Source organism: Oncorhynchus tshawytscha, linkage group LG04 (assembly GCF_018296145.1).
Source record: "Oncorhynchus tshawytscha isolate Ot180627B linkage group LG04, Otsh_v2.0, whole genome shotgun sequence".
Classification (NCBI taxonomy): Eukaryota; Metazoa; Chordata; class Actinopteri; order Salmoniformes; family Salmonidae; genus Oncorhynchus; species Oncorhynchus tshawytscha.
The window spans coordinates 29,367,164-29,394,670 of record NC_056432.1 but is presented as its reverse complement, the minus strand read 5'-3'; the positions used below and the strand labels follow the sequence as shown (position 1 = coordinate 29,394,670).

General features: G+C 43.6%; 1 protein-coding gene across 1 annotated transcript; it reads left to right on the top strand.

The window, feature by feature from the left end:
- Positions 1 to 6,420: 6,420 nt before the first annotated feature.
- Positions 6,421 to 27,269, top strand: LOC112248499 (transcriptional activator MN1). The gene is made up of 2 exons (XM_024417575.2): positions 6,421 to 11,092; positions 25,585 to 27,269. Exons 1-2 carry the CDS (start codon positions 7,507 to 7,509, stop codon positions 25,794 to 25,796), a joined length of 3,798 nt encoding a protein of 1,265 aa, XP_024273343.1. The 5' UTR covers positions 6,421 to 7,506; the 3' UTR covers positions 25,797 to 27,269.
- Positions 27,270 to 27,507: the final 238 nt, after the last annotated feature.

Sequence of the window (27,507 nt, the reverse complement as noted above, 5' to 3'; positions counted from 1 at the left end):
TGTCATCTTATTTGGGGAGGATGGGCTCATGGTAATGGCTGGTGCGGCATTATGGCAAGGATGATAAGTATCAATAGGTGGAATGGTATCAAACGCATGGTTTCTATGCGTTTGATACCATTCCATTTGCTCCGTTCCAGCCATTATTATGAGCCGTCTTCCTCTCAGCAGCCTCCAATGCTCTCCATGAAGGGTGAGTGTGTGTGTTTAGGAGAAAGAAGCAGGGTGGGTGAGCCTTTTAACTGCTGGCTCAGTCCCTGCATCATGCACTGTTCGTGTGACCCCTCGTGTGACCGGATTTGTGCAGGGGCCACAGGTCTTGAGAAGTTATTTTTGGCCTGTATTAGATGGCAATGATGTCACTGTTTTCTCATCTTCCGAGCTGAACTGAGCCTAGCCCCAGAGATTTTTCTGAGTCCCTCCTGTTGTGCAGAGAGTGGTGGAAGAGGTGGGGACCTTCAGGCAGACGAAGATCTCTCTGACCTCCTCCCAACAACACAATGGCGTTCCTCTGGATGACAGATGCTGCTTAACCCTCATGACCCTGTGTTCTGAGATGGCCGCGCTGACTGACAGAACAGCCGAGGACATAGAGAGACTCTACTACACAGATCCCCACTGCACAGGACGCTGGCCCTAAAAAGGAAGGAACTGTCTTTTAGGTGTCGCCCCTTGGTGATATATGTCTATCTAAGGAAGAGCTGTGTTAACACCATGGATTAAGGGGGGGGGGACATTTACTTCAACTATCTTGTCTTATTGAGGAAAATATTGAGACAAATTGACTATTAAATCACAATAAAAAAGGAGTTGAATAGTGACAGTGGTGACCAGCCTCAGGACTGTCCATTGTCATGATCTGACCTCAGCAGGGGCTCTGAGCAGTATTCATCATCAGTGACCTCTGAGGGGAAAGGGGAGTTTAGTTTGTTTGATTACTCATGGCGCTTTTTGTTTGTGTTTGGTTTGGTCACAGTTACATTTATTTTGAGCAGTTGTAAAGCATGTTAGAAATAAATACAAATGGAAAATGTTAATAAATCCAAGTTTATGGAATTTGAGAATAACTAATTGTGAATCAACCACTTTTATAAAACAATATTTCCAAGGTGCTCTAAGCTCACTTTAATTACAATGCGTGCAGTGAGCCATGTACAGTGTTTTCTGTGATAAAATCCAGTAATAAGAATGCATCCCGCCAACCCTCAGATATGGTAATGAGTGAGAGGATCCTGCAGAAAGGTGATACTATAAGAGAGAACAACATCTCAGGAAACACATCTTCACTCTGTAGTGTATTCATCATTAACCATACTCCAAACTCCCTGACAAGCAGTCCTTCAGATCTGCCTCTAGTATACAGCTGCACTTTCCCTCTTACACTCACATCTCTCTCTTTCTAGTTCTCTTGCTCCCTGTCTATTTCTCTCTCCGAGCGCTGTGTTCCTCTCCTTCACATAACATCCTGTCAGCTGCATTGGCATTTTCCCCAAGCACCCCAGAGCCTGCCTGCCCCATCCCCTACCCGACGCCCCCGTGGCCTGTCCACCACTCTGCCTGTAACCTCTGCCCTGGGCGGAAGGCAGGGTCTGATGGAGGGCCTGCCTATGCCCGCAGGTGATTTTATTTGGCGCTGCCAATTTACAGTACCAGTCAAAAGTTTGGACACACCTACTTATTCAAGGGGTTTTCTTTATTTTTACTATTTTCTATATTGTAGAATAGTAATGAATACACCATAACTATGAAAGAACACATATGGAATCATGTAGTAACCAAAAAAGTGTTAAACAAATCAAAATATTTTCGATCTTTTAGATTCTTCAAAGTAGCCACCCTTTGCCTTGATGACAGCTTTGCACACTCTTGGCATTCTCTCAACCAGGTTTGCCAAAAATCTCAACTGTGGACTCATCAGACCAGAGGAAAGATTTCCACTGGTGTAATGTCCATTGCTTGCAAGTCTCTTCTTCTTATTGGTTCTCCTTAAGTAGTGGTTTCTTTGCAGCAATTTGACCATGAATTCCTGATTCACGCAGTCACCTCAGAACAGTTGATGTTGATATGTGTCCGTTTCTTTCAACTCTGTGAAGAATTTATTTGGGCTGCAATTTCTGAGGCTGGTAACTCTAATGAACTTATCCTCTGCAGCAAAGGTAACTCTGGGTCTTCCTTTCCTGTGGCGGTCCTCATGAGAGCCAGTTTCATCATAGTGCTTGATGGGTTTTGCGACTGTACTTGAAGAAACTTTCAAAGTTCTTGAAATTTTCCAGATTGGCTGACCTCCATGTCTTAAAGTAATGATGGACTGTCGTTTCTCTTTTCTTATTTGAGCTGTTCTTGCCATAACAGGGACTTGGTATTTTACCAAATAGGGCTATCTTCTGTATACCACCCCTACCTTGTCAAAACACAACTGATTGGCTCAAATGTATTATGAAGGAAATTAACTTTTAACAAGGCACACATGTTAATTGAAATGCATTCCAGGTGACTTTCTCATGAAGCTGGTTGAGAGAATGCCAAGAGTGTGCAAAGCTGTCATCAAGGCAAAGGGTGGGTACTTTGAAGAATCTCACATTTAAAAAAATATATATTTAGATTTAACACTTTTTGGTTATTACATGATTCTATATGTGTTATTTCCTAGTTATGATGTCTTCACTATTATTCTACAATGTAGAAAATAGCAAAAAAATAAGAAAAACCTTTGCATGAGAAGGTGTGTCCAAACTTTTGATTGGTACTGTGTATATATATATAGATAGATATTATTATTTTATTGTTGGACATAAAATATTGTAAAAACATGAGCAAATCAGCTCCATGTGATTTTTATTTGAGAAAGCCAAAGTATTCCCATGCATAATAAAGAGATGTGATTGTGTACAAATGTAAGCAAGGTTTGAAATGTTGTTTTAGTCAAATATTATATCTGTTTGGGCTTCTTCTGTAGTCTACAAATGATTTGTAATTATGTTCCGGACCCCTGACCATCCGCTCAAGAAAAATTGGCCTGTGCCTGAATCTAGTTGATGATCTCTGAACTAGGGGGTTCAGAGGGGAGAGAAAATGGTGATGACGGTGCAGGAAGTAAGTGAACATCCTAGCTTTCAGTGTGTTGATATACCTTTTGTAAATCACTTTCATTTCAGACACAAGCAAACATTTGCTTTGACTTAAGTTTTGGGTTGGGGGTCAAGTTTGTGGGAGAGGATTAAGACTTTGTCATGATGCAAATCCTCTTGTGAATAAAATGACGTGGGAGCTTTCCCTAGAAAAAAAGTCTGCTTTTGTGAAAACACTTCAAAATGAGTTAATGATATAATATCTGAATCATTTAGCAAGGTAAATTACAAGTCTTTGTATGAAATGTATCTGTGGGTTCACCCCCTGACAAATGCTCTCTTTGTTTGGGGGGAGTGGCATGTTCAAAATGAGCAGGAAATCTGATAGCACTGACTCTCTGGCTTGCTTCTCCCGCTCTCTCTCTCTCTCTCTCTCTCTCTCTCTCTCTCTCTCTCTCTGTTTTCCTGTTTCACTCTCTCTCTCTCTCTCTCTCTCTCTCTCTCTCTCTCTCTCTCTCACACACACACACACACACGCTGAAAACAGAGCCAAGTTTGATAAGATGAAGTGTGTTAGTCTTTATGAGCTCTATACAAGTTTATAGCCTATAATTTACCCCTTAATATCATCATACTGATGTAAAATTCATTTTGTGTAGATACCACGCGAAGCCTGATATCAAAATTATTTAAAATATTATTTGATATAGGCCAAGCACTAACAACATTATCTTAGGCTATACCTAATTTCTCGGCTAGGGCTATTATTTCCTGCCTTCACCTCATACGCTCTTGACGCTGTCTCCCTACCATGTTCTGATATCTAGCGCTAGGTGGCACTGTGCCTTTTTGATAAAAGTGAAATACTTGCTATTATTCACCCATTGAGGAACTAGTCCTATGGAGAGAAAAATCTCAAGAATCACAGTACCCTCGAGAAAGTCACAAGGATGGATCTATTAGGCATACATATGTGGTATGTTTTCCACTCTCTATATTAAAACCATGAAAAGGCTATGATATGCGTTGCCTAATGAGCGAAAGCCTATTGGTTGGCAAATGGTACTAAATATAATCACCTAGCATAATTCTTAAATGGCAAAAGAAAAACAACATTTCCACGTGCATGTGTGTGTGTGTGTGTGTATGTGTGTGTGTGTGTGTTTCTGAGAGCGAGAGAGAGAGAGAAAGTGTCAGACCATACATTTATTACAAAATCACTTGTATATGCTACTTATCAAATGGGCTGACTTCTTTCAGTTCCAGTGTGACTTTTCAGATGCCACGCGTCAAAAAGCGCCAGATCAGAGCCCACGCTCTCCACACGAAACAAAGCACAATCTGGAGTTTTTATTTTCATCATTAACTATTTCCATTAATCATCTTAATTTTGTCGGACGAAGCCGTTTATGATCGACAAAGTGCAGTCTGTGTAATTGCAGAAGCGCGTGTCTAAATTGATATTTAGATAAGCCATTAATTGAGGCAATTAGCTGGATGTCATTTGAATTGCAAAGTAAATTTTATAAAAAAGCAAAGGTAAATAATCTTGAAGACTTCCTTCGAGCACATTATTAATATACTTATATATAGGCTACAAAAGTTGATAAAGACATTCCATTTGAATTGCCGCAATATATTTAGCAATACGTAAAATAACATAAAACTATAGCTAGGTTAATTCATAACTCGTTAAATTCTTAAGGGTCACATGATGTTCACTGTGGTCCATGATCTATTTCCCGTGCTTTACCCATGTGAACTATGCACATTTCACAGTGGGTTACTTTGTTTTTTTATCAAATATAGGGGTAGTTGGTACTATTTCAATTCTGCAGATGTAAAGCCCAAATGTAAAAACCCTTCTATGTGAAATAATTTAATGTGTTAAAGATTGTTATCGATTATGGTATCCTTCCAGTAGATCCGATGCTATTGATATTTTAAGGGGGATTATTTTTGTGGAGTAACCAACCAATTCTCTCTACCCCCCCCTCTCTCTCTCTCTCTCTCTCTCTCTCTATATATATATATATATATATATATATATATATATATATATATATATATATATATATATATATATATATATATATATATATATATATTCCCCCCCCTCCACCTCCCAAAAACACACTATCTCTAAAAATATTGACTATATCACCTAAAATAGGTAAACATGCAATCGTCTATAAAGTCCATAATCATTTGAACAGTCCTACGGCCCTGTGGTTGGATCGTATGTGAAACCTTATTTTATCTCAATATATCACTATTATCACTGGCGCTCGTATTTTGATCTGCTACATATTATCTCTTAGCAGCAGGCTTTAAATCAAAGAACAGCACCTCTTCTGCTACGATATGCCAGTCCGTTAAAAACACCTCAGAGGGCAATGTATTAGGATTAGCCTAGATAGGCCTATATTACGTTTCTGAAAATAGCGTGATGCACATAACCTACATGTCATTCTTTTCAGATTTGTTTTAATAACATAGCTTGAATATTACAGTAGCCTAAGTATAAGAAAGGTTGACTTGGTGTTTTCTCTTGCCTGCCCCTTCCCCTTCATGCCAATAAACATCACATAAATGTGCTTTGTTAATTTATAAGGTAAACCGAATTATGGCCATGTACAGTTAATGTGAATGGAAATGTTCATTTGCTGTTTAAAGTGCTTTAACATTACAAACTCCGGGCCAGTGATTGCGCCCTGGCATTTGTTTAACCAATGCTATTGTGAGATCATCTCTCTTTGATTGAGCGTAGCATAATTTCCTACATCTCCATTTATATCAAGAAAATAACACAATATACTAACATAAAGGCGTTTATTCAAATAACATAATATATTAACATAAAGGCGTTTATTCAAATAACATAATATACTAACATAAAGGCGTTTATTCAAATAACATAATATACTAACATAAAGGCGTTTATTCAAATAACATAATATACTAACATAAAGGCGTTTATTCAAATAACATAATATACTAACATAAAGGCGTTTATTCAAATAACATAATATTCTAACATAAAGGCGTTTATTCATTCAGATTTGTATGTGCTATATAACAAATAAATAGATTGATCTCAAATAAAAAACAAAAAGCAAAAATGGCCATAGACCATTTAAAATACAATGAAGCAAGTAACACACCTGGCATAGACTCGAATACACTTTAGTTGGGGAGAAGAGTGCTCTTTCAATACACTAACGTTACTCTCTCGTTCATCCACATCTTGGACCACCTTAAAAGATGGACCCTCCCTCTGCACTGGCACTCCGCAGCCTCCGATTGGCTAGGTCCTCGTGGATGGAATTGGTTGCGGAATGCAAAACTTGTTGCTGGTTCCCTGAACGCGTTGATCTCACACAGCGCCAAGCGCCGGACAAGAGTGTGATCTATCTGTGAATCGCTCCCAGCTGGAATAGACCAAACCAGAGTCAGGAGCAGAAGGAGTGCGTTATATAGTGTGAGAGAGTGAGGGAAAGAGCCAATAGAGGTTCCGCGCCTTATGCGTGCTTGGAGGGCACATGACCAGGACCAGTTGGACTATGTTGTCAAGCCGCGAGTAGTGCGTGCCGGAAGCTCGGGGACACGGTGGCGCAAAAGCGGCTTTCCTGATAGCCTCATGACTGGGCTGTATTTTCCCTCCGGACTTTGTCTCAGACTTGAAATGGTAGAATTGTTAATAGTGCAGTTATAAGACATTTCACCCAGAACTGTGGGAAATTGTTTCTTTTGATTTTACAACAACGACCAATTAGAATTGTACTTGTGCAGGTTGCCGGTGGATTTCTCAAGAAAGGGATCTTGAAAGGACACTCCACACTGTGCGTCCTATGACATTTCACAACAGCTGGAATAATGAAGTTGACGAAGAAAATTGTTATGTGTTTATTTAAATGTTTATACCCCTTGTGATCTCTGTCATAAATTAGATAACGGGTTTGATCAAGTTTGCAAAGAAGAAATGTGCTCAGAAATTTTGGAATATGATGTTATATCGAAGTCACATTGCAAGTGAAAGATATTTTGTATTATTTGTAAACTAATGGAAACCAAACGCCTGTAGAAATACACGGGAACGAGCAAGGACAGACTTGTAGCCTATGTACGTGCTTCGTTGGACATACGTGTAGTGTTCTCTCCCTTTTATTTTCCTCGCAACACTTTAGGTGCAAATTGGATTTTGGAAAACACAATGAGTACTCATTGGGTGAGTGAATAGATTTAAGATCCATTGTCTAATTTTTAAATCAGAACTTTTTAAGATATCAAAATAGCCCATCTGGCCTATTGAGGCATTTCTCATCTCTTTTCGTTTTTGTCCTCTTTTTTTGTGTGGAGAGGAAGGAAAACTGAGGCTAACGATAGACTGCCTATGCCAGCTGAGCTGGCTGTCATGCGGGATTGATAGCGGGGAAGTATGTTTGGGCTGGAGCAGTTTGGTTCTCAGATTAATAGCAGAAACCCTGGCCAGTCAGAGAGAAACATAAACCAGCCAAGACTGAACATGAGCTCCCATTACAAAAGCCCTGGCTTTCATGCAGGAGGCCCGCCTGGTGCAGTGGAGCCGGGCATGGGCCCTCTGAACGAGCCTCCGATGCTTGGGCTCAATATGAACATGAACGGTGAGCAGTATGGTGGCTTTCATCCCAGGGGCCACTCAGACATGCATGCAGGCAGCGGACTCCAGCAGCAACAGCAGCAGCCAGGACCAATGCATGGATTTTTTAACAACCAGCAACCTCACCAAGGCCATCCCCATGGCCACCAGTCTCACCCTCATCAACACCATCCTCATTTCAGTGGGAATTTTGGAGGCCCAGACCCAGCCTCATCCTGCCTGCATGGTGGCAGGCTGATGGGCTACAACAACAACGGCATGGGGCCCCAGCAGGGCTTTGGAGATGGGTTTGACCCCCTTGCTGAGGGCCAGGCAGGGGACAGCTTCTCCCAGCAGCAACAGCAGCAAAGATCCAGTAACATGCCTGAGTTCCAGCACCACGGCCCCCCAAGCGGCAACCACGCTGTCCCTGCCCCCTGTCTACCCTTGGACCAGTCACCTAACCGGGCAGCATCCTTCCATGGTCTGCCCTCCTCCTCCTCTTCCTCCTCGGAGACCCATGGTCTGGAGCCTCGACGGATGCCCAATCAGGGTGCTGTGGAGGGATTAGAGTATAATTTCCCAAGCGAGCCCCCAACTGGACATTTTGACGTACCTGTATTTTCTCCATCAGAATCAGACTCTCAGCTGCCCCACTTTGGGCCAGGAAGGCCGGTGGCTGGTGGCAGTTTCCCTGGAAACCCTGCCATGGCTCGGACACCGGGTATACAGGGCATCTCCAAAGGGCACCAGCAGCCTCCCCCACAGCCCCAGCAGCCTCAGCCTCCCCCACAGCATGGAGTGTTTTTTGAGCGCTTTGGGAATGGCCGTAAGATGCCAGTGGGGATGGACCCGGGGGTCAGTGCCAGACACACTCTCATGCAGCAGCAGCAGCAGGCTGGTTTGATAGCACGACAGAACTCATGCCCCCCAGGGCTCCCCCGGCCTCCCCAGTCTGAGTCGGGCTCCACCAACACCAACATGCTGGATGGTGGCGTCATGATGCCTGGCCAACACAACCAGTTTGAGTATCCTATTCACAGACTGGAAAATAGGGGCCAGCACCCCTATGGGGACCCCATGTTTAATATGCAACAGCCGGCTCCCCCTCCTCCCGCCCAACAGCCTCCGAATCAGAGGCTGCAACACTTTGACAGTCCTTATATGAACATGGCAAAAAGGCCCAGATTTGAGTTCCCTAACGCACAGGGAGGGGAGAATTGTGGCACGTGGGGCAGTGGCATGCACAATGCGCAGGGAATGGAGAACCATCTCTCTCCTTCGGCCTACCCTGGCCTTCCTGGTGAGTTCACCCCACCTGTAACAGACGGTTTCCCCCCGGGTCCACTCCAGCATGCCGGGTCTGAGCAGCAGTCTCTGCAACAGCGGCAGAACGCGGCCATGATGATCAAGCAGATGGCCTCTCGGAACCAGCAGCAGAGGATGAGGCAGCCCAGCCTGCAGCAGCTAGGTCACCACGGCGATGTGCCTCCGGGCCCCATGGTTCATGGAGGCCCAGTGGGGAGCATGCCTCAGCCCAACTTTGACAGGGAGAATGGAGGCAGGATGCCAAACTTTGAGGGTCAGAACCCTCATATAACTCAGGAGAACTGGTTCCCTGGGTCCCACCCACCAGGAGAGATCATGTCACGGCGTATGGGGGGAACGGGCGGGGAGGCTGGGGCCCACGACATGGGGCTGCAGCAGAACGGAGCTGGTATGATGTTCAGGCCGGGCATGAATGGGATGGGCATGCAGGAGCCAATGAGGATACCTGGAGATGGGCATGTACAGGCCCTCCACTCCCCTCGTATGCACCCCCAGTTTGGCAACAACATGGGCAACCTCTCCCAGATGCAGTCCCCCGGAGCTGGAGTAGGACACCCCAACGCACCATCAGATAGGCGGCCAGCTGACTTCCCCGCCGGGCCATCCATGGGAGCTCAACCAACGTTTCCTTACGGAGGGACAAACCGTCAAGGGCCACCACATAGCAATCCCCAGGGGGTGAACACCTCACCAGGGAGCTACCCTACTCCATCTGAGTTCCCCCCAGGCCAGCGGTCCTCTGTCAGTAAGCTTGGGGCACTCTCCCTGGGGAACTTTAGCAAAACCAGCACTAAAGACAATGTTTTCGGGCAGAGCTGCCTGGCAGCCCTTTCCACAGCCTGTCAGAACATGATAGCTAGCCTAGGGGCCCCCAACCTAAACGTAACATTCAACAAGAAGAACCAAAATGAGGGCAAGCGAAAACTGAGTCAGACGGAGCAGGACATTAATAGCAGCACAGTTAACGGGACTGGCAGTGCTGGTCCTGAGTATTTTCAGAGCGGCACTTCCCAGAACAGCCAGATGCCTGGCACTGGGAATAGCAACATAAAGCCTGCAGGTCAAAACCAGACGCTGCAGGGGGAAGCCAGTGCCCTCTCCCCAAATTACAACATGGACGCTACCCCATGCAGTGAGGGGAAAGCAGCAACAGGGAACGGGAGAGGGAGAGGGAGGAGAAAAAGGGACAGCGGGCATGTGAGCCCTGGGATCTTTTTTTCCTCTGACAGCGGAAACCCTGTTGTAAGTCCAGGCCAGCAACCCCCTTCAGCTGGCGTTGGGGAGAGGGGTGGGGGTACGCCCCATGAGAAACCCCTCCCGTCCCCCTCCTGGGGAAAGGGAGATGACCAGATGCTGGGGGACCAGGCAGACCTGATGTCTTCTCTGGACAGTGGCATTCAGAGTGTCACCAAATCTAACAGTAACTCACCGCACGTGGACCTTCCTGACGATGTCAGCACCCACTACGTCAATGAGGATGAGGTGTCCTCTAGCTCAGATGCAGGAGGTGCTCCTGTCACCAAGCCCAACCGCAGTCCGCACATCACCGTCTCACCCAAGCTGCAGAGGGGGGAACATGGCCTGATGAATGGGCAGAAGCCCCTAGGCATGCAGGGCATTACCAATCACACTACCTCGACACCCGACAGCTATGGACTGAGTGCTGGTGGGGGCACGGTGGGCAACGGAGTCGGTCACCCAGGCACACCTGGGATGGAGCAGGTACGCACCCCATCCAGCACCTCTGGCCAGGACGACATCCACCCTCTGGAGATACTGCAGGCCCAGATCCAGCTGCAGCGGCAGCAGTTCAGCATCTCAGAGGACCAGCCCCTGGCCATGAAGAATGGTAAAAAGAGTGGCGACTGTCCCTCACAGAACGAAGACAATGAGCTGGCGAGCTGCAGCCCGGATGCTGGGAAGGGCTCAATGGGCACTATTGACCTTGACACTCTAATGGCAGAGCAGCACGCCACCTGGTATGTGCCCAGCGACAAGGCCATGATGGATGGGCCAGAGGATGACAAGGCCATGGCACCCTGGGAAAAGACTAAGAGCCAGAATAACAGCAAAGAAGGTAATTCAATATGCTCTATGATCATATTTGCCACATTGTTTTACTATCTGACTATTAGTGTCTTATTACTTTCCACACACACACACACACATTTATGGCAGTCAATCAACTTATCAGCACATAGTGTTGTTTTGCCTCTCAGATGAGTAAAATATTATTTAAACTCTAGACTAAAATAAGTCACGAAGGACTTCCTTTGTGCTTGTAGCCTATGTCTGCAGTTATTTGGAAATCTGTTTCTGAGGATATGATTATCTCAAGTCAATACAATATTGTGGTGTGGACAATATCATTATATAAGAGGCTACAAGATTATATATGATAAGATTAGTATTTTAACTTGCATGAGTTGAATTGGAGGCAAGCAGGCTCTCTTCTTGCACTGCCATCTTTGAGTATAGCCTAAGCACTGTAGACAGCGTGGAGGGTTGTTCCGTAACTTCGAGTCTTGTGGACTTTGAGAGGCAAAAATCTCAATGTTCTGTTTCACATATTCTACTGAAAAATATAAATCAGGTATTTACTCAAATCGAGCTTTACATGTAGAAACATAAATAATTCATTTCTGACTTGTAATCGTTTTTACATAAGGGATAGGCTATTGGACCACAGCTATTTAACGATTCGAAATGAAATACCTAGCACTAACCAGGAACATTTAAAAACATTGACTTGTAGTTAGATTTGTTGTTCTGAGTAATCCTTAACTTATTATTTGGTGCTTGTAATGGATTCTTCTCTTGTAGAGGGACTTCAAAATAACAGCCCGAGAAAAGTCAACATTTCCTGTGGTTCTTTATCTGGGTTTTCAGAGTGAACAACTACACTGAGAAGATGAATAGGTTTCTGAGGAGATGCGTTTTAACAGCAGGTTTCCCCTCCATACATATCTGTTTGTTTTTGTTATTACTACGGGATAAAATACGTGATTGGAGACTGGATTGATTTTAGATTAGTCCATATTGAGAAGGGAAGGGAAGTGAAATTACTATAAACAAGAGTATCTTAAGCTTTTATTTATTAACTTTGTGTTTCCTAAATATGATGTGTCCTCGAATGGAAAGATTTACATTGAAAATTGTAATACTATTAGACAATGATAATAATAACAGTAATAATTATAAGAGTAAGAATAAGAAGAAGAATGCAAGTCTAATTCAGTTTTTGTCATTTGTTTAAAAGTTTGGGTTCTATTTTATTGCCAGACTGTTTTTCTGCCTGCAATGGTTTAGGAAAAAAATGGTTGGTCACGGTATACAAATGGTTCTTTCTGTAAATAATTGAAAAACAAATGTATTTAGTGTCCTAGACCACGACACTGTTGTATAATTGTAAGTGCTTGTTGAAATTGGTATAGCGTGATTAGGAACGCTGACTGGCGCTTTACATTGTATGTCAGCGGTTTGAAAACGGCTGTCAATCATCTTTTGACATTAAACAACACAAATCATTTTCTACTGTCTATACATTACCGGTCATACCTAAGTCTTCTGGTTCGTTTTAGTTCATAAACAGGTAATTAAAGAAAATGTGGAAATAATGCTTATGGTTATTATTATTTCCCATTGTAATTTCCTATATTGTTTATATTGAGACTAGGCTATAGCTACAACAAGCACATTCAATTTAATTCAGTGCTGAAGTGACTTTTAGTTGACTGCTCCACCAATCCATTAATCAAAGAACAAACGTAAGACTACTTCATATTTAAATTCAAGTTATTAATTCAATATTTCTGGTGCATGTCCTCTTTTAAGCGTACGGTGGGATATGTTTCTGTGCAAATGTCCTCTTGTGTCTTGATGTATTTTGTTAGGCCACTTTTTGTATGGGACATTACAAAAGCTATAGATAAATAGAAATTGTAGTCAGTCAGTGCTGCAAAAGGCGGCGGGGTAGCAGTGAAACACGCATAATTAAATCGCCACGGCCAGAGACAAGCCACCAAAACGCCTTTTCTCACGTGAATAGGTAGCCCCCAGCGCATATTTATTCAATATCCCTTTGTTCTGACTAACTGTGGGAGCAGAGAGGGGAGGGGGCTCCATGCACGGAATCTGTGATCAAGGCGCATTGTTTAGGAGACAGAGGTCAACCAGACCGGCCACATTCTCCCTCTGTCCATTTTTTTCAAGACCCATATGTCTTAGATAGGCGCACGTAGGCTATTCTACAGAAAATGCACAGCAACAGCGGCCATCTCGATTTTGTTAAAGTATTTATTCTCTCCCGTCTCTCCTCACTATCTCCGCAAATTTTCCCCTCTCCAATTCCCCTCCCTGCAAGCATGAAACGCATGTCGCTTGGGCGAAATCGATAGCTAGTTAGCACAAACCATGTCTCTTGACAGTTTCTCATTTGAGTGCTGCAGTCGGAAAAGATGAAAAAGGGTTAAGGTGTGTTGCTTGATTTTAAGATTGAATTGGATGTGTTTCAGAGACGCGCAAATGTCTCTGCAGTCAAATGAAACCACAAGTTTCAGATAAACATAAATAGCGCCTTATAGTTTTAGTTGCATTTATGTATTAACCTAAATATTACACCTAGGCACAATCAATGAACAGTTATGAAATTATTTGACATATTCTCTTGCAAAATGCTAAATCCCTGAATTCTAAAAGTCATATTTGAAAGATTTCATGGAACTTTGAAGTTGAGCTGTGTGGAAGTGGAATAAAAAATATTGATGAATGTAGGCATTTGTCTGTTTTTGCAAGTCATGGAGACTATTTGTTTTGTTTCTAATGTCTTGTTGCAAGTCTACCAGCTGGTTAACAGGTGAACCCTAACATGGTCATTGCCTGTGCCTGGATTCTGCCCTATTGCTAAGTTACAGTGAAAGTTTAACATACTTATGTAGTTTTCTTTTTAAATTGTCTTGTAAGATATCAAGGTTATCAGTACTATTCACAAGATAAATTATAGTTAGCATGTAATAGTAATAATACTACTTATAATGTTTTAATGCTAATGATAGTTGGTCTACAATTTAGAAATAGAACAATTTGAATATATATTTTTTACATCAGAATTTGATCATGTTACCTTTTCATTCCCGTATGATGTGGCTAATCAATGAAAACGTTTTCAGATCACACATTTTAATTGAATACACAGCACATTTTGCTAAGCAGCACATTCTTGATCATATGGATCATTTGTATTGAAGTAAAACATTTTCCACGCATTTTGATCATTTTTCCATGTCACCCTCGGAGTTGATCATATGACACCCTTTTAGGTGTTGTGCACCAGGGGTGTATCACATTAATTTAGTTTAATGTTTTGGCAACCCTCTCTCCTGGTATCTGTCCTCATGCCTCTGTCCTATCTCCCATCACAGTGTCCTGAAGCTAGGGATGGGGTGGGGGTCTGCATAGGTCCTGACATCCTGGGAGCAGCTTTAAAGGCCCAGTGCAGCCGTTTTTAGATCAATATCAAATTATTTCTGGGTAATAATTAAGTACCTTACTGTAATAGATTTCCATTTACATGGGCAAATATAGCTTTTTAGCTAAAAACTATTTCTCAAGCAATAATTTTACTAGCACTGTCTGGGAATGGGGAAACTGAAAACTAGCTGTTATTGGGCAGAGAGGTTTGGAACTCCGTTTGTTATTGGTCTATTAACCAATTTACTTAAAGCCGAAACTCCCGCTCATGGAAACCTGCTGATTAAAAGGTCATGTGTACATTGTATTTTCAATTATCAGGAAAAAAGACTGATCACATTTTTACAGTGTTAGTTTCATCAGCTGTTGTACAATATCACATAAAACAAAGGAAAGCCCTTTTTACTGCACTGGGCCTTTAATAGTGGGAGTCCTGAGTAATTGTGTTAATTGGGCGCTTTATAGGCTGCACTCAGTGTTTTTACAGGAAGTTGAGTTTAACCGCCCAATTGAGACAGGTGGGTTATGGGCCTGTGTTTATTTGGGGAGGGGGATGGTTGCAGTGACATTTGGTAATAAGCCTCCTTGTGTCTAGCAGGGATACTAGTGGTAGTGCCACTGGGAGGAAAGGACCTGTGGTGTTTGGGGCTCTGTGACTATAGGTGAGGTCTCAGCCAGTGCAGGAGTTGGAGATCACAGAACAGACTGTATTATCAGGTATATTGGTAATGGAGCCAGTGGATGTATAGGTGATGTTTTCAGGCCAGAGCTTGGTGCCACAAGTGCCTCATAGGAATATGGAATTTGATAATGCAATTAATGCATTGTACAGGTCATTCTATAGTAGCTTCTATGGGTTAATTAAGCAATAAGGCCTGAGGAGGTGTGGTATATGGCCAATATACCATGGCTAAGGGATGTTCTTATGCACAACGCAGAGTGCCTGGACACAGCCCTTAGCCCTGGGGTCTCTTCTGTTCTAATTACGTTGGTAACCAGTTTATAATAGCAACAAGGCGTCTTGGGGGTTTGTGGAATATGGCCAATATACCACGGCTAAGGGCTATATCCAGGCACTCTGCGTTGCGTCGTGCCGAAGAACAGCCCTTAGCCGTGGTATATTGGCCATATACCACACCTCCCCGTGCTTTATTGCTTCATTATGATACTGTTAAAGAACAAAATGAACAAAAATGTGTTTGTTGTATTTTATGTGTTGATGTCTGTTCACACAGTGTGTCTCAGCTTTTCCTGTATGAGGTCCCACTGTGGTTATTTACAAAGTGATATGTTCTGCAGTATCGGCCCCAATTGGACCCATCCATAGCCTATCCGATCTGTGTGATACCAAGCAGCCAAAGCTAGTCACTAAGACACAGTAATGTCTGCTGTAGGCATGGGGCCTTTAGACCCTGCTTTAACTAAAGATGCCCATTGTCCGTGAAGTGAAGGAACTTGGCTGAATTTTCACCAAAGTGATGAGTGAATACATTTCCCCCTCCTCTTTTTCATCTGTCTTTTTCCCTCACCCTCTCTCCCTCTCTGCTCCTTATATCATAGCCAGGACCTGACGGTTTGTTTTGAAAGACATGCACACTCTTGATAACAGGCAACTTGTCGCCCTAGGAAATGATTCAGTTGGTTGTATTTTTATTTTGAGAGTTTTTGCTTCCGTTTTGACCACACAGTGAAAGTTGTGTTGGTTTTGTTATTTACGGTGTGTTATCACTTTGTACATACAGTGTGAGGATCTCTCCTCTGAATGAACATGGTCTCCCACGAAACACAGTTACTGTTCTAGTTGTGGTTGAGGATGCTCCAGCTTGCTGTTGGCAGGTAGGAGAGCAGTGGGTAGAGAGGGGACTTGTCATGCTTAGACACCCTGATTAGGGGTGTCTAAGCATAAAAAAGAACAGGTGTATTGACATGCCACCTAAAGCGACCTGGGAAGAAAGTGGAATATTCCTAAAATACCACCACACTTTCCCATCTCTGTTGGTCTATTGACATTTCACTCCGTGGACAAGTCTCAAATCACATGACTCCTTTTCATTTCCTGTATTTCCTTTCTTAAAGATGTGATTTCTTAAAGATGTGATTGACATTTGGTTGAATGAAGAGAAAACAGCTTGGGGAGGTCCGTGTTCCAGATTCATCATTACAAGGTGTTCCGTATTGACTTCCTCAACAACACACGGCCAGACAGTGTAGCACTGCCTGCACTTTCTCATACTGCAGTAATAATAATAGTTATCATAATCACAGAAATTAGTCCTGGTAATATTGTTGCCAAAAAGTGCCAATTCATCCTGTGGAACCTCCTGTCAGTTGACATGGTTATTGACAGATAAGGAAGAAAAATGAGGTGTTAGACTTTCTTATGTGAGGATCATATTACAGTTAGCTGTAAATATCAGGAAAGTGCAGACTTTGAGAAATGTAAAGTTGGATCTTTCTACCTTTTTTTGGAATATGTGTTTATTCTTCCTCTGTCTCTTCGCAAAGACCTTTCTGTCTTCCTTTGTGGACGAATCCTTAGGGTTGAAAGAATATCACACAATTCCTACACTATCAGCACGAATCAGAGGGCATTAGGACTGCTTTTACCATGTAAGTGTGTGAGTGTGTGTATGTGAGAGAGATGAGAATATGGAACGTTAAGTGTGGGTTTTTTAGCTGTAAACATCATTGTCTGATTTATGCAGACTTGGATCACAGGCTTGTGGTTTCAGACCTTTTCTCAGGTGTCTTGTATGCTGGAATAAACTCTTTTCTCAGGTGTCTTGTATGCTGGAATAAACTCTTTTCTCAGGTGTCTTGTATGCTGGAATAAACTCTTGTGCTGGTTCTCACACTACTCTCAGCTCCAGCTCTGAGAATTCATCACAGTATGGTTAAAGTATCTGACTAGTTATGTCAGGGTTCACCACAACTTATTTTAGCTCTACGTCAGTTTGGCCGGCTTTTAGTCCGTTTGGTCTGATTGTAGGACAACCCCTACTAGGTTGTAGTAATCCACAGTAAAACCCAATAGATTTGTAGTAATCAGTACTGATGGCATGCGATGAAAACAAAACCATTGCAATTTTTCCATGAGCTGCTAGCACTTATAATACTGGTCCATCTGAGTGCCAGGCAAGCGCAGTAGCAGCATAGTTTAGCTGTGTAGTCTTCTGTCTTATAGACACTGCAGCTTAGAACGATACTTTTCATATTTTTTGCCTGTAGTTTGGAGTGTGTAAAATCTAGTTTGAAAATGTTGTTTCTAGATGATTGTGTGTAGGTGTGTATCCACTGTATGCTGAGGTCTTTGCTTTGCAAGACATTTACAACCACTAACAGTCAAAGGAGCCGTGTTAAAAAACGTCTTTCTTACTGGAGTAGAGAGGAAAGTGTAAACAAAGGTGTCAGTCCTTTTGCTCGCTGGATTTCTGATTCTTCAAAATAGCAGCTCATCCGGTATTTTGCTTTCCCTGGGGAAGAGCACTGAAATGAACTCAAACTTGTCTCAGCGTGCGTGTGGTGAATATTCTCCTTGGATAGCGTGTAGAATGGAGGGGTATGTGTGTGTCAGTTTATGTGTGTTAGTGTGTGTGTCTGTGTCAGTGTGTGTGTGTTAGTGTGTGTCTGTGTCTGTGTCAGTGTGTGTATGTCAGTGTGTGTATGTTAGTGTGTGTGTGTGTGTGTGTCAGTGTGTGTGTGTTAGTGTCTGTCAGTGTGTGTGTGTTAGTGTCTGTGTCAGTGTGTGTGTGTTAGTGTGTGTGTCTGTGTCAGTGTGTGTGTGTGTGTTAGTGTGTGTGGAGGTGTTGTCATGCCGCCAGCAGCAGTTTTGCTATTTGGCATACAGGTAAGTCGTCAGGCGTCTTTAATTTGTATTGACAAATTGACAAATGAGTTATGACACCAGAGCTGTTTCTCCTGGGAGAGAGGAGGAGAGACTGATGGAGTGATAGCTGTTTCTCCTGGGAGAGAGGAGGAGAGACTGATGGAGTGATAGCTGTTTCTCCTGGGAGAGAGGAGGAGAGACTGATGGAGTGATAGCTGTTTCTTTTGGGAGAGAGGAGGAGAGACTGATGGAGTGATAGCTGTTTCTCCTGGGAGAGAGGAGGAGAGACTGATGGAGTGATAGCTGTTTCTCCTGGGAGAGAGGAGGAGAGACTGATGGAGTGATAGCTGTTTCTCCTGGGAGAGAGGAGGAGAGACTGATGGAGTGATAGCAAAAGCGAGCAAGATGGAAAGAAGTTTATGTTTTTTTCTGGAATCTGAGGTTTCACTGTCGAGGCAAGCAGGATGTTAATGGCTGTCATTTGCATAATTTTAAAGCGAGAAAGAGAGAAAATAAATATTTCCTTTTCTACCCAGTTCCATTCTCCTGGACTCTTCATATTTTTCAGGTCAGACATTAGACATTCAGATGTTAGAAACAATAGTTTGGAGTCTGTTTGGAGTCTGGCTTTGAGGTCCAGAGCTGAGTTTGAGGGACTAAGGCTTAATACTGTCATTATACCACACAGAACTATACTTTTAAACCAGGGGTGGGGGTGGAAAAGGTACTCAGTTGTCATACTTGAGTAAAAGTAAAGATACACTACATGACCAAAATGATGTGGACACCTGCTCATCAAACATCTCATTCCAAAATCATGGGCATTAATATGGAGTTGGTCCACCCTTTGCTGCTATAACAGCCTCTACTCTTTTGGGAAGGCCTTCCACTAGATGTTGGAACATTGCAGTGTGGACTTGCTTCCATTCAACCACAAAAGCATTAGTGAGGTCGGGCACAGATGTTGGGCAATTAGGCCTGGCTCGCAGTCGGCATTCCAATTCATCCCAAAGGTGTTCGATGGGGTTGAGGTCAGGGCTCTGTGCAGGCCAGTCAAGTTCTTCCACACCAATCTCGACAAACCATTTCTGTATGGATCTCGCTTTTTACACGGGGTATTGTCATGCTGAAACAGGAAAGGGCCTTCCCCAAACTGTTGCCACAAAGTTGGAATCACAGAATCGTCTAGAATGTCATTGTATGCTATAGCGTTAAAATTTCCCTTCATTGGAACTAAGGGGCCTATCCTGAACCATGAAAAACAGCCCAAGACCATTATTCCTCCTCCACCAAACTTTACAGTTGGCACTATGTATTCTACTGGCATCCGCCAAACCCAGATTCGTCCGTTGCACTGCCAGATGGTGAAGCATGATTCATCACTCCAGAGAACACGTTTCCACTGCTCCAGAGTCCAATGGTGGCAAGCTTTACAGCACTCCAGCCGACGCTTGGCATTGCGCATGCTGATCTCTGGCTTGTGTGCGGCTGCTCGGCCATGGAAACCCATTTCATGAAGCTCCCGACGAACTGTTCTTGTGCTGACGTCACTTCCAGAGGCAATTTGGAACTCGATAGTTGAGTGTTGCAACTGAGGACTGACAATTTTTACGTGCCTCGCACTTCAGCACTCGGCGGTCCCGTTCTGTGAGTAAATACTATACATCAAATTCCTTATTTTAAGCAAACCAAACGGCATAATTTGCGAACGCAGTATTTGTGTTTAGTGAGTCCACCAGATAAGAGGCAGTAGTGATGACAACATGCTATATGAATTGGACCATATTTCTGTCCTGCCTGAGTATTCGAAATGTAACCAGTACTTTTGAGTGTCAGGGAAAATGTATGGGAGTAAAAAGTACATACTATTTTCTTTAGGAATGTAGTGGAATAAAAGTAAAAGTTATCAAAAATATAGTATAAATATAGTATAGATACCCCCAATAAACTGCTTAAGTAGTACTTTACTTAGTATTTTTACTTAGGTAGTTTACACTACTGCTTTTTCCTCGATAATTATAGACATTTTGATTGCACTCTTTTAAGGTTTGTTGCTTAGTTAAAAATTGGAAAAATTGTACATTTGACATTTTTTTTGTGCAACTGGTGCTTTTGATTTTGAAGATCATATTATGTTAATTTCTAAGTAAATATCATTATTTTCTTCAATCAAGGGTAAATGTATTTCTTTATTCAAAGGACAATTATTATTTCAATCAATTCTAATTAGTCATTTGATTGTTGTAAACCATTTCTATCACATGAAAAGAAAGATATGTGAAAATAAAATGTAACTTTCTGTAAATTGGCAACCTAACTTCTTCAACTGAGGACTAGCTTGAAATAAAGATAGCATGTTAAGTGTTGTGGGGCTGAGCAGGTCAGCCTCGATAACCCCCAGCACCCCCCCTCCCAGCCCCTCCCTAACAGATGCTCATAATCCCTAAATTCCCACTATTGTCATGAATGGTTGGTGTTTCCAAATGGCCAAATATACATAAACAGAGTGTGTAGTGACAGGCTGAAACAAAATAGAGAGCGAGACGTAGATCAATATGTCACCTACTTGGATGACATGGATGACAGGTCCTGGACATGGTTTTGATTTATGCAGGGGGTACTAAATCACTTCCCGTGTTCCCATTTGTGTCTAGTTTCCTAAGCGCGTCTTGCGGCCTAAGGGGGAGATGTGTGTGTACTAGAGAATGGCTGAGGAGGAGAGACCGAGCCAAGGTCTGCCTGCCTGGGCAAGTTTTTGTCCTTCTTGTTGCCAGGGAACAGAGAGGAAATTCAATCCAAAATAACCCCTGTGCCCTCGCTTGTGAAATGTAACCCCTCCTCTCCATATCCTCCCTACTCTGAGGGAAAGGTCACCATGTGGTGGTGGTGGTGGGGGGTTGTAGAAGGCCTCCCATGCCATACTCCCCCACCCCAATCACCAACCCCCAGGCCACCATCAGATACCTGGGGTTGTCCTCTTATTTCTCAAACAGGGATTCCTGTAGACACTCACACACCTAGTTGGAAGCAGAGAACGTAGGACAAATTATTTGGTGTTTTTTGTCATTCTGACTTTAAGCGGTCACATAACAGTCTCATTGTCATTGCTCAGCTGGGTGATCTGCTTAGTACCTGAGGTTCCGGAGCACAGGTCCTGCTCTTAGGCACTGTAAACCTTCAGGAAAAGTGTTAAAAAACCTAAACGTCCAAACTAAGCCTTGTTGTAGTGGAAATTAGGCATTTCTTTTTTTACCATTAGTCCTCACATTGTCGAAAACCAGACGTTGTATCTATGCATTGTGATGTGTGCATTGTGCTTCTGGACATAGAATGTTCTCTCATGGCTTTAGTGTTAGTTGTTATGCTAAAGGAATCTGACCTGAATTCACTCACTGTCATAGGAGCAGAGGCCTCTGGGTGTTTTTGTCAGAGAGTACAGAGGCTGATTGGGCTGGTTTGTGTTCAGTGAGGATGGGGTCGAGCCCTGCAGAGCAAGGGGTTAAAGGTGAAGTGTCGTCATGGAAGTATAGTTTGGGATAGAAAGGGCAGAGGGCTACCGGGGCTACTGCATGGGACGGCCGGAACTCTTCGGCTCCGAAAGCAAGGCCAGTGAACGCCAAGGCGCTCACACACACACACACACACACACACACACACACACACACACACACACACACACACACACACACACACACACACACAGTGTATTCTCGTATTTACTTCAATGCACCCTACACAAAGGCGGGCACATAATACATATTTAGCTATCATAATACTTCATTTTGAAATGCATTTAAAACATAATAATGACCATTATCTTCATCAATTTACAATAAAGTTGAATCATTTGTTGACCTTGACAATTATATTTCGATTCAGAGAATATTATATTTATTTTTTGTTCAATAAGGAAACTTCCCAGTGTTGTTTATAGACGTGGAGAACTGCTGGTACGACATGTGTGCTAGTGTCAGGCCGTCAGTGCTGCGAAACATTGGTGTCAGCCAGACAGAGAAACACAAACTGAGCGCTGTGCTGTGCTGTGCATGTTCTCTTCATGACACTAGTGGAAAGCATTGTTGTGTAAATCATCACTAGCTGTGTCTGTGTGTCTGTGAGACGGCTCTACAAGCCTACGTGGAGGAGTCCCACTGCAAATCACACAGAATTACATCACTTTTAGAAACAGGCGAGAAATAGAGGTGTATCATATCAAATTGAGCATTTCAATTGCCATGCTAATCTTTTCTGATGTTGTAATATGGTTAGGGATGTAACTGTATTTGCGGTTCAGCTTAGTTGGTTGGGGTATTATTGTTTTCTTCTTTATTAGGTATCTCCCCTGTGTGTTGAAGCTAAACACTCATTCTCCGAGATGAATAGCCTATCCTTGAGATATTACTGTGGATATGAACAGTATGCTGCTTGGCAATATAATGTGCGTCGTTGAACAACCTTAACAAGATACCTGTACGTTTTTATTGAAAGCAAGATTCCACAGCTTGTAAAATGTCACAGTGATTTGGGATTTAGATCTGTGTGATGTAACATTTCACACCGCTGTTTCCACTTTTGAACAAGTACGCTGCCATGGATAATGCTTCATATTTAAGTGTAGCGTGTCGATTTTCCACCAAAATCCCATCTCTCTCGGCTCCCAGGGTATTAACTAGAAATATCCACAGATACTCTAATGCCATTTGTATTGTAATAGTACGGCCTGGTCAATTACCTGGCTTTTACTCCTGAACTGGAGAGCTTTATCATTTTTCAATAAATATTATAAAGAGCACTATTTTTCTGCTTTTAATGACACCATTTGAGAGGCACAGTGTTTTGATTATAAAAACATACATTTTTAAAGTAGTAAACTGGTGGACAATCACTACATGGTAAATGATTCTTTATGTGAAATAGATGGTAATCACTGGTAATGCGGATGTTTTTATTTTGATAAATGTCAGTAACGTTGTCACGTGAGCTCACATCTGAGCATGGCTCTGGGACAGTGGGAGTGGATGACAGTGTGTGTGTGTGTGCGTGTGTGTATCGAGTATGTGTAAGCTGTGCACTTGCTTTGATGTTTACAGTCCTTGTCCTTGCATGTATGAGGCTGGGGGCCATGTCTGTCTGTTTTGGGACCACGCAGGCTGTGTGTGTGTGTGTGTGTGTGTGTGTGTGTGTGTGTGTGTGTGTGTGTAGCGGCAGCTGAGAGGTGGTGTGGATTTGGCAGTGGCGGTGGTTGGCGGTGTGTTTTGTGGTTGTGTTGTCAGATTGCTGTGTATCAGCAAAGAGCCAGGGGAACGCTTGGATGCCTATCCGGGCCGGTGTGGACCCTGCTGTGCCCAGCTACCATGGGCTGTCGGCGGGGGGGTCGGTGGTAGGAGGAGAGGAAGCACAGGGAGGAGGAGTTGTGGTCCAGGCTCACCCAGTGTGATTGTTGTCCGTTCAGTGGTGTATGGCAGGGCCCTCTGGCAGACGCCGGCCCTTGCCACAATCACCACTAATCCCCATACCTCCCTCTCCCCACTGCCTTCCTCTCTCCCCCACCGTCGCTCCACTCAGTCTCCTGAGTCCCTGGGTGATTTGTGGGGAGGAGGAGGGAGAGAGATGCGGGAGCTTGGCTGCCTGACCTTTTACCAAATCCCTCCGCTTTTCCATTCCAGTGGTCACGGCCCAGACATGCTGGGGGGCAAAGCTGCCTCACTGCCTCCCTGCCTTCCAGGCCCTATCCTGTCCACCCTGCCTCCCTGCCTTTCAGGCCCTAGCCTGTCCACCCTGCCTCCCTGCCTTCCAGGCCCTAGCCTGTCCACCCTGCCTCCTTACCTGCCCTCTTTGCCACTCTGTCCTGCCCTGGCCTTGCTTCTCAGGCTGTGTGCTGTTAACATTACGTCATAGCTGCTCCGGGGAAGCAAAGTGAGGGAGAAATATATACAGAGAGCGAAAGAAACAAAAAAGTAATTAGGAAGAGAGAGAAGAGCTAAAAAGAGAGTGTGACACAGAGAGGTCATGTTTTTGTCACTTCTCTCTCTCCTTCCGTTCTGTCTTTGTTGAACAGTGAGGTGGGCTGATCTGTGGAGTAGTGGTGGTGTGATGTTCAGGCACTGTGCCCAGAGCAGAGTGTGTATCATAGTCTCTCCCGTCTCTGGCGCCTGAACCTCAGCATGTCTGAGCTGTTTAGAGCCTGTCTGTCTCTACAGCTACGCTCCCACTCAAAGGCCTCAGACAAACGTCTTTGTCGTTGCAGTAGTAACATAACAGGGGTGGCTGAGGAACACAGCAGAACAAGGTTTTGAGTGTTAAGGACAGATGGGAATAACCTGATAGATTTTCACAGCAGGTATCCCACCATGTTCACACACTCTTTATTTAATGCTCAGAGCGTGCTTGGAGGCAGAGCCTAAACAAATGATGCAATGTTGCAGTCACCGATAGGGCTTTCTGAAACCAGTGAGAGTAAAAGTCTGACTACCTACACTCTCTCTTCTTTTTTCTTCTTCTCCGTCTCTCCCCTCTCTCTCTCTCTCTCTCAGTATGCTGTGGGTCTATATCATGGCAGATGACACGTGACGCCATTGCTTTTATGTATAGTTTAGCCTAGCACGTTCTGTCCTCGTCAATCTTGCTCTCGTTCATTTGTTCTTATACGGCACAGGCGATTTGACTTGGAGGATGGGTTATACATCTCTACAGTCAGCGTTCCCCATGTTCCTCTAGAATCACACGGGTGATTTTTATACGACCTTGGATAAACCTATGTATGGATTTTCCGTAAGCTTGGTGCGGCCATTTAATGTGGGCTTTGACACCATGGTGACGTGGGGTCGATACCGCAGCAGGGTCATTATACCAGTAAATTGGGTCAAGTAGGGTTAGAGGTCAGCCCTCTGACCTCACAACCAGAGGTAACTGAGGAGCGCTCCACATTTGCACGGGGGACCAGGACTGAATTTGTGTGTGTGTGTGTGTGTTTGTGTGGTTACCACAGGCAAGGAGAAGGTGGGGCATGGGTTTAGAGCAGTGTCCTTTTCCAGCCAGCATTATGAGGAGTGGGAAAGGGGGGGGGGGTTGTTAAGGTAATTTTACTGGACAGATTTTGAGTGGGATGTGAGAATTATTATTTAATTTATAAAGGGGCTTTCATGATTAATTCTAATGTGATCTACATATTAACCAAGTATGTTTATTTTGGTTGTTGATGCTAAATCTGTGTTCCTCAGTGCTGCCCAACTCACTGACCCTCTCTTCTCTCTCTGTTTGTTTCTCCTGTGCAGAGTCGGAACTGTCTCAGAGTAAGGCTGGAGTAGGGGTGGGGGCCCAGGGGCCCGGAGGGGGCAATGGGGGGAGCCACCTGCAGTGCCTGTCCGTCCACTGCACAGATGAGCTCGGGGACAGTAAGGGCCGAGGGGGGCCCGTCTCCTCCTGGCGCTCCCTGCACTCCGACATCTCCAACCGCTTTGGGACCTTTGTGGCGGCCCTGACCTGAACACAACCAGGCCAGGAGATGGAGGGAACATCGGATGAAGAGAGAGAGAGGGAGGGAGGGAGAGTCAGAGTCAGTGGGAGATGAGAACTATGAAGACAGCAATGATGATGACGACATAAAGGTGTTGATGATGAGGCCACTGCATCGGCTCTCGCCTGTTCAGGGAGAGAAAGACATATACACACCCATACACACTTGTACACACACATCAACACATACACACTCATGCTCGCACATACACACTCATGCTCGCATACACACTCACACACAAAAACAATCTTGGATACACACTCACTCATGCATCGCTGGACTATACAGCTTGGGCTCTAGTCAGTGGTGACCACATCTGGAAAACCACAAATCAATCTATTTTTATTTTATTTTATTTTTAAGAAAAAAGGAGAAATGTCAATGGAGGAAAAGAAAAAACTAAAACTGAAGAAACAATAAGACAAAAATGACCTTGGCTGTATTGGAATACCAGTGTTGAATCTCTGTTCGGTTATATTCTCTAGATAAAAATAGCCTCATAATATTTGGGACCTTTGTGATCATCCTCACCACTAGAGCTGTCCCCTGTACCTTTACCCCCTAGCCATGGTTCTCTCTGCAGCCTGGAGATGGTACTACCCACTATGCCTGCCCCCAGACTAGCGTATAGATCACTGAGCCCAGGCCTCGGTCTGGCAGAGACACCCTGACCCATACTGACCCGTTGAGGGACTTTGGTGGTCTTTGTCAGCCAGAATATGGAGGATGTGTGAACCAGCCCTTCTTCCCTCCCATGGCTCTCAGGTGTATAGAGGGAGGAGAGCAGCCCTGTCACCAGGACCTCTCCCCTCCAACCAAACCTCAGGCCTGGGAAGCCCATTGTCAGCCAGAGACACAGGAACCTGATGAGATTTTGGCCCTTTGAGACACCATACCTCACAGCCTCAGCAGGCTACCCTCCTCAAATCAAATCAAATCAAAATCCTGGTTCAATAGAACTGACCTGAACCCTGATGCAGGGGGAGGGAGATGGAGAGATAAATAGTTTGTTTTTGGGTTGGAAAAGGTATCAGCAAAAAGGGATTTCTTTATACATATTCCTCTCTTTCACTTCCTTCCTCTTGTATTGAGCTTGGGCTCCAACACAGGTATACAATACAGCCAGTGGAAATAGTAGGGGATGTCAAAGAACAATTTAATAAGGGAAATGTAAAAAAAAAAATATTGGTATTGCACATGTAAAATAAGAGAACATTTGCTGTGTGTTAGGCAATCTTGTAATCTTTAAATAAAGCTTCTGTTGGATTTGAATTTCTGAAACAATAGATGGAGGACTGTGACGGCAACGTGCGAACTGTTTCTTTTTGTTTTCTTTTTTTAATAATATGTAAAGTGCAGTCGTCTGTTTTCCTGCATATTGTATATATCTGTATATGTTTTATTGAGTAACTAAATAACAATAAATATGACGTTAATGGTGAATTTGATGATTGCTTGTTTTTATTAATGTTGTGCAGAGGGGTTGGGTTAAATGTGGAAGACAAATTGAGGTTGAATGCGTTCAGTTGTGCAGCTGACTAGGTATCACCTTTCCCTTCCCTTATATTTATCAGTCATATCAATAAAGTCACAATTTATGACTTCAAATAATTGAATAATGGAAATATCGCTCTACTCAGAAGATATCTCATACACTGTATTACACAGGGATATTCATTGT

Excerpts from the sequence above, each read along its gene's own strand:
- LOC112248499 (XM_024417575.2), top strand. The coding sequence starts at position 7,507 with ATGTTTGGGCTGGAGCAGTTTGGTTCTCAGATTAATAGCAGAAACCCT. Across the intron at positions 11,093-25,584 it reads CCAGAATAACAGCAAAGAAG|AGTCGGAACTGTCTCAGAGT; the intron begins GTAATTCAATAT and ends TCTCCTGTGCAG.